The sequence below is a fragment of the Saccoglossus kowalevskii genome, chromosome 13, assembly GCF_978046115.1.
Source record: "Saccoglossus kowalevskii chromosome 13, keSacKowa6.1, whole genome shotgun sequence".
Classification (NCBI taxonomy): Eukaryota; Metazoa; Hemichordata; class Enteropneusta; family Harrimaniidae; genus Saccoglossus; species Saccoglossus kowalevskii.
The window spans coordinates 22,836,115-22,843,746 of NC_140653.1; the positions used below are offsets into that span (position 1 = coordinate 22,836,115).

The following is a 7,632-nucleotide window of genomic DNA, read 5'->3' on the forward strand; positions in this document are numbered from 1 at the left end:
ATCTCCGGATACAACAGCATTCAAACTAGACGCCATTTTCAATATTGTACATGCGAGGTACGACTATCGCTTCCGAACATGCTCCGAATATTACCGAATGCTCGAGATTAGCATAACCCATTGTACGAAGGTGCTAAAAGCTAACAAGAACAATGTTTGTGAACAAACACTGACAAACGATCATAGGGTAAAGCTAAAACAATAGCGTCGTGGTTTCTTCCATTAATACCTTCCATGGTTAGAACAATGCACTGTGTGTTGTCATACAAATTAATGTATTGTGATCTACGGAATGTGCATCATAAAGATATTTCTATTGGATAATTCCGGCCTACTGCAGTTAACGAGTGGGGAAACTCGCCAGTGCATGACATTCCCGATTTTGGTTTTGAACTAGCTGCGCCATCCATCCGGACCACTCTCCTTTTACAAGGTACGAATATTGTACAGATAAACTCTGTAATTGATTGGTATCGTGTTCGACTGTGTGTGCAGCGTGTATTCTCTACGACTATAGTGCTTCTGACTGCGTTCTACAATTACCGTCGTCGCCACCGTTAGCAGAGACTCGCTGGAAAATACACCGTTATCACGCACGTTAAGACCCGTTTTCATCTAGTTTGAAGAAACTGTATGTAGGTAGGGCTGTGTCCGATCGCCAGTATATTATTTGCGTCCGTTGTCTATTATGTATGTCTCTTAGTTTTATGCATGACCATATATTTCGATTTTGGAAGAGTAATTTAATACATCTAATTTCTGTTGATACTCGACCAGCCATTTATTCACTCTAAATTACCAACTATTCTTTTGGTCCGCAACTTTACATTTGGCATAAATAACATTTCCCCCTAATTCCAACGGGGGCTATGTCATTCACAATGACTTGTTAAATATGTAGGCTGGTGGCTGCAGCTGCATGCCAGCACAGCCACCATACCAACAAGTTTCCCCGGCTTTGGGTAAATACATCCCTGCGAAGAAAATTCTACAATCATACTATAACACCTAAACTAAAAAGATAAAACTTATAACAAAGGAAGCCAAATATACTGTGAAGGGAAGGGTGGGTCGGGTAAGAAATGGCTGCCTTTTAGTAAAACATTGCAGTAGAGTGAGAAAGGAGAACCATAGGTAACTGGTTGTACCCACGGAAGGTACACAGTCCCTCAGCACCCGGTTGGGAAACGCTATTGTTCTGAGGTGTGAATCGCCCGAGTTCCCCTGTACAGTGCGTGTTTTCGCTTGTGCGAGAGAGCGGTGACGTCATAGCATTATCTTGGAGCTCGTTCGAAGCACATCCGTTCGTGTACGTCTCCAAATATTGCGTGTTTTTGAGCAAAGTCGGTAAATTTTATTTAAAGTTACAAAACTATGTGTGATCATATCGGTTTCGGGAAAAGGCACATGTATTTTAAAATCCATATTCATTATAAATTACGAAAAAAAGATTTTGATTTCAAACTGTAGCTGCCATGTTTATTCATTTAATATTACTGTATGCGTTACGGCAATAATACCACGAAAGTTTCAACCATGGTGAATCACGTTACCACCAACAAAAAAATCACAGTCGTTATCAATTTGTGATTTGATACTTTAATTTTTGGACAATATTTTTTACTTTGTGCACAAGTGCCGGGAGGGTGTTCATTTCAGTCATTCATTTTCCATTTGATTTTGCCGTAGGTGTTGTGTGTGAATCAAGATGGCTGTTTGGTGTCGCTAACAGAAAATGTTATTCCGTGAGAAATAGGAACTACCAAAACTTAAAAGATGGAATTAATTGTAGCTTTTAGATAACCAAACCGTTATGTTGTTATATGACCCATTCTAATCATATTAAATAACAGTATGTCACTTTACTCGGCACATGTGCTCAGCAGAATACTAGTATTTGTTTTCAAGATGGCGATACCTACTATTGTCGCCGTTATGCTGAGAGTATTCGATTGTATCGACCATCGTATATGCACTTTTCGGCTTAAACTATCATATAGTTAGTACAATTTGGAGGTTAGATATCCTAAAAAAAATGGCAAATATTATTTCCAATGCCATTCTCTTATTTTTTCATTCGTTTTTTTCCAGTTAAAAATTCAGTCTTGTTTGTGGTCAGGTGTAAACTTGAAGCCATACACGACGACGACGGTGGTGGTGACGACGATGCATATTTCCTGCATCTAAATACTGGGGTCCTTCTTCCATTATGTCATCCCAATCAATATCACTGTCGAAATTTTCGTGTTTTCCCCGCATTTCGTTAAAATAAAATAGCCAGAAGTCGGAAAGTTGAAATTTTCACAGCAGTGAAACGTGAAAATGAAGTTGTGTACGCCTGCGCAGAAATGAATTGCGAGGTATTCTGAGTGAAAATGATGTCATACTATATGCTAATTTTATGTTAATGTAGACAGTGTGGGGATTACCGGTAGGCTAATTTTACGAACGCGAAACACTCATTGTGACAATAGAACTTTGAGCTCTGTTAGCCACACCTTTGCTAGATCAAATATTATTCATAATCATGGCTTAAGATAATTGCATTTTAAAGATCACATTTGAATAATCGGGGTATTAATTAATGTAGTGTAAAAGTTGCATTTGCATATTAGTTATAATCTGCTGAAATTCATATAAACAAACAATGTAAACACATATTATATCATCATATTACACTATAATAAATCTGTGTTTTAATCCAGCAGTACTCTTAAATAAATATTATTTTCCCCAGTGGTGAATTGCTAGTCGACAAAGAAATTTCTCTTCCAGTAACTTGTTTTTTTCTCCCAGATCTGGTGTATAGTACCGGCTGGAAACTTTCATTTCCACTGTCTGATTATTCATTATTAGAATCACCAGACAGTGGGTCCTCATCAATGTAAATACAACTGCTGAATGAGTAATAAGAATATGTGTTTGTTGAGGCAACAGTCAACCACTGTGCATAAAATGTCGGCTACGTATACTGTGGTGTCATGAGGCTTGCATTGCACAAAAAATTGCGACCCCCCCCCCATGCCTGCACAGATTACTGTAACCCTCCCCTCAACACATGCACGAAAATCAGTGATCCCCTCCACTATAAAACACCGACCTACTCTCTCCTGTACTTTCTGTCCAGTCCCCAAGTGATAAATTGTCTTCATTACTTCCATGAACTCGGAAAAATATGTTACGATACAATCGTACCCTTACCCTCGTTGTACATTTAATATAAATGTAAATTACTACTTGATATGAACACAAATTTGAATTATACCTGGGACGAATCCGGGCCGAAAAGGCGCAGGACCTGATTGTCTAGAAATCATTGAAACGTGCGTCTACACTTCCAAAATATCTAAAGCTATGAAGAATAGATAAAGGTAATTTGTGAAGTTATTGCTGATTTATACCGCACATATACTAGACGTCACCAAGTTGTATTGGTGTTGTCATGACAATGCGACGGGGAGATGCCCTCATCGGTGGAGTCCGCATGCAGTCATGGCAACGCACGCAATGTAGTAAAGCTATTGGTTGAACAATTAATGCTGTCAAATATAAGAATGGGCGGGTTCTAGCGAAACAAGTCAGAGCATGACCGGGAGCTTGCGGTAACGATCGTAGTAGTATTAAATTAAATAACTGATTATATTTCCGGTGTCTTTACGACTGAATGGTGCTCATAGATGGCGAGCGACCCTGGTGTACCACTCACTGCCTAGCGAGTTAACCATTCCCCATACAACCACTTATCGTGCATTCAACCTGGCAAGCCATCCATCTATAACAACTCTGAATCTGAAACCCAAAATGATTGTGTTGCGTGTGAAGCAATGCATCAATTCGATTCTAGATGCAGTATGCATTTATAATATATAGACTACTTTCCCGGAAGTAGCAAAACTGGGATGCAAAAATAATACTGCCTTGTCATGGTGGAAGATACAAACACGTCAGTTTGTTGATAGTCGATAGAGTTTTATTTTTGTTGCGTCAATTGGTACACCCAGAAACGCAATATCACGCGTGCAAGTTTACGTTACACGGTTACACCCACAAACTACTTGCGCGCGCATGCGAAGCGCCGTATCTTCGACTTCCGTGAAAGTGGTCTATATCTTGTTGAATAACAGTACATCTGAAACATTTGTCATTACCGTCGTTGGTGGCAGCACATCACAAAGTGTACATTATACATCCAAATGAGCATACAATAACAATATACATGGCAGACATATAACATTCATAGCAAACCAATTACGGATCTATTGTATATTATGTTGTGAACTCGTTGTCCTATTTCATGTTATTTAGAATTCGTAAGTACAATCTGTCTGTCTTTCTTTCTTTCAGATATCTGACTATTCAACAATGGGAAGACGGTATTCTACTAAATTCATGTTGGGTAACGTCCTGATTCTGTCGTCGTTTAGTTATTTATTTCTAGGATGGTACTACTACATACTTACAATCAGTAATACCGAACACTGTGTGCGAAATGTTTTGCCAAGAAATACTGCCACTCCAAGACTCGACTGTGCACAGCTTATGACTGATGTGATTAACAATAATGCTAGCTGTATTGACACAAACTCGGCACTGAAAAAGTGTCTAAATATTTCAAATGCTGGTAGAGCACCATTACCAAACTTTTTCCTAAGTAAAAATACGAGTACAAACGATTATCGTACTGCAAACATTGGTTTTATCCATCTTCCAAAAGCTGGTGGCACATCCGTTGAAACAATTCTTAAAGAAAAATATCACAAAGGACAGCGAAATTTTAGAGTTAGTCATTGCATGGATTTTTTTAATATTGGCCGAAATGAAAGCACACAATCGCAGAAAACTATATTTTGGTCAAAACGCACTTTCGGGATACATGATTACATGTATTCGGGGAGACCATTTGCTTATGTAACCTGGTTTCGTGAGCCAATAAGTCGTCTCATCTCGACGTACTATTATTTGAAAGCTAATCGCTGTGGAGGGCTTGATCATGTGATGTGTAGGGAGTATGTGATTAATTCCAAATCATTGAGTCAGTATTTCAAAAATACTGAATATATGCATCATCCAGATATGAATAATTTAAATGTAAGACTCTTACAATTTGGTGATTTTCCTGATATTGACAGTACATTTGAAGATTGCTGTGGAGCTGCTGGACTGGGAGATGTCTTTGACATACCAGCCGTGGAAGAGAAACATTATTTGGTTGCAAAAAGAAATATTCAAACTAAAATGGCATTTGTTGGGATCACTGAAGACTTTAAAACTTCCCAAGATATGCTATCAAGCATACTTGGTTTACCCATTCAAAATGAAATTCACAGAAATGCAAATTCGCATTCATCAAATGTAACTGATTATGAACTGAAACAACTAATAATGAGAAACTATTGGGACATCAAATTGTATGAAGATGCAAAATTCATTTACGAGCAGCAAAAGAAATATTTCACAAATATTCATTGAAAATCATCACGTGTTCACAAAATTTGCATATTAGTCTCATTGGCTCAGTTTCAACTAATAAATCAAATCATAATATTATGTTAATTTTTAAAGGCAATTGACTCGATTACTTGGCAAAACGTATTCAATATTTATGATCAATGTTTAATTAATCCGGCGACCAGATACTTCTCCAAATTGCATATTTTGTTAAAGGATTATATATTATTGTATACAAGATCGGAGAAAACGTATGTTGTCATTTCTTCTGAATTCGTTTACACATGATGATGTGCGTGCGATTTTTATTCCTTTAAAAAAAGATGAACTAAAACAACGAGTTAAAATAGTCACCTTTAATATTTCTCACTTCGTTTCTTTAAAAAATTAGCCGCATGACATCACGCAAATGTGAAATGTACCTAAAAAACTCTACAATGAATCAAATTATATGGGGTGAGATTAGTAGCAAACAAGAAATTTTGTCAATATTTGTTCATTTTACATTAAAATTTATTTTTCATTGATATATTGCTTATTGAAATATTTATCTTTTTTTCATTATTACATTATATTATCATTATTTGGTAATTATTATATTCTTTCATCATTATTATATAATTATTTGACCACGTTTACACTATTGCATTATAACATAAACTTGATTGTGTGTGTGTGTGTGTGTGTGTGTGTGTGTGTGTGTGTGTGTGTGTGTGTCTAATTATTAATACACCAAGTCTATATTGAAATATCCTTAGTACCGGTATATAATTATTTGACATTTTTTGTATTATTCATTATTTGAATGTTATTATATCATTCTTCGGTATTTTGAAGATTTTTCAACAATATTTATCAGTAATTGGATCGATGTTTGATTTTCCGTTTTGCTTTTGTCATTCACAATTGTATTTACTGTTACTATTTGAATTATTTCTCCATGGGAATGTTAATAAATCGAACTTGTATTTTAATTTGTTTATAATTTATAAGGAGATGACATGACAACTGGAAACTATGCATCTTGATGGGGGGGGTCCTTAAACAATGAAGTTGGTGATGAGCTGGCATAACTTTGGATAGATTGGTGTAGTCTCGTACCTTATATGTGAATAAGTATGTAAACCAATTGTAACCATGGCTACTGTCGAGGTGCGCCAATGGGTATAAGACCCATAAATACTTTCGCACCAGCCATCTGACCCAATTCATTTAATTTAGTGAAATCACAACAAATCAGGACACTTCCATCTTTCTTTGGAACAACGACGATTGGAGCACACCGGCCGGTCGGTCCGTCCGGCGACTTTACGTTAGACGTTGAGAGATTCTAGTCTCTCAAGTTCATCCTTGACTCTTGGCAAGAGGGGTATAGCAATACGGCGAGGTATTGGAACTGAGTATGGTTTCGCATTGTTCTTTAACTGGAGCTTATATGGATGGGGCATTTCACCTAAACCATTAAACAGTTGGGGGTAATCCTCGATACAACCCACATTGAAGGATAAAAGTTCTAGATTGCGACTGGTGTCTCGTCCCAGTAGTGATAACCCACTGCCAGCGACGACTCGTATCTCGGCCAGTGTATGATAGAGTTTCAATGTTCGCTTGAAATGACCCTAGTGCAGATAGTAGTTTTCTATCAGGCCCTCTAAGTACACGTTGTAGGGGTGTGAGGATTTTGTCTCTGAAATGTTTTTCATAAAGATCGCTAGAAATAACATTAACGTCTGCACCTGTGTCAGCACGGAATCTAAGAGTGGTTCAGTCTATACTGAGATTAACCATGGAGGTAAAAAAAGAATTCTGTGCAAATCCCCCTTGATTCTGGCTGCTGGCCATTTTCGTTCATGAAATCGTCAGATACCAATTGCAATTTTGAATAAAAAAAAGTTAGCGATTATAAACAATGGTCATTAACGTAACCCCCGATCCCCTCACCCTTTTTGTTTTGCATTTTAAGGCAAGATATCGAAATTTGAAACCGACAAGGTGTCGATTTACTAGGTGCCATGTTTCACAACTGGTTTATTTATATTCGTATAGCCATGGAAGTTATAGTTCCATGGTATAGCGGATGATTTTTTTTTAATTTGTATTTATTGATTTTTAGCCCCCAAGTGACTGTGGTTCGTAAGTCTCATTTGTCTGACCCACACACAATACACGCATTTTGTCCATAAC

General features: G+C 37.2%; 1 protein-coding gene across 1 annotated transcript; it reads left to right on the forward strand.

The window, feature by feature from the left end:
- Positions 1–348: 348 nt before the first annotated feature.
- LOC146735084 (uncharacterized) lies at positions 349–5,698 on the forward strand. The gene is made up of 2 exons (XM_085506760.1): positions 349–433; positions 4,345–5,698. Exon 2 carries the CDS (start codon positions 4,363–4,365, stop codon positions 5,467–5,469), a length of 1,107 nt encoding a protein of 368 aa, XP_085362886.1. The 5' UTR covers positions 349–433; positions 4,345–4,362; the 3' UTR covers positions 5,470–5,698.
- Positions 5,699–7,632: the final 1,934 nt, after the last annotated feature.

Bases quoted from the DNA above. Each gene is read 5' to 3' on its own strand.
- LOC146735084 (XM_085506760.1), top strand. From the start codon at position 4,363: ATGGGAAGACGGTATTCTACTAAATTCATGTTGGGTAACGTCCTGATT.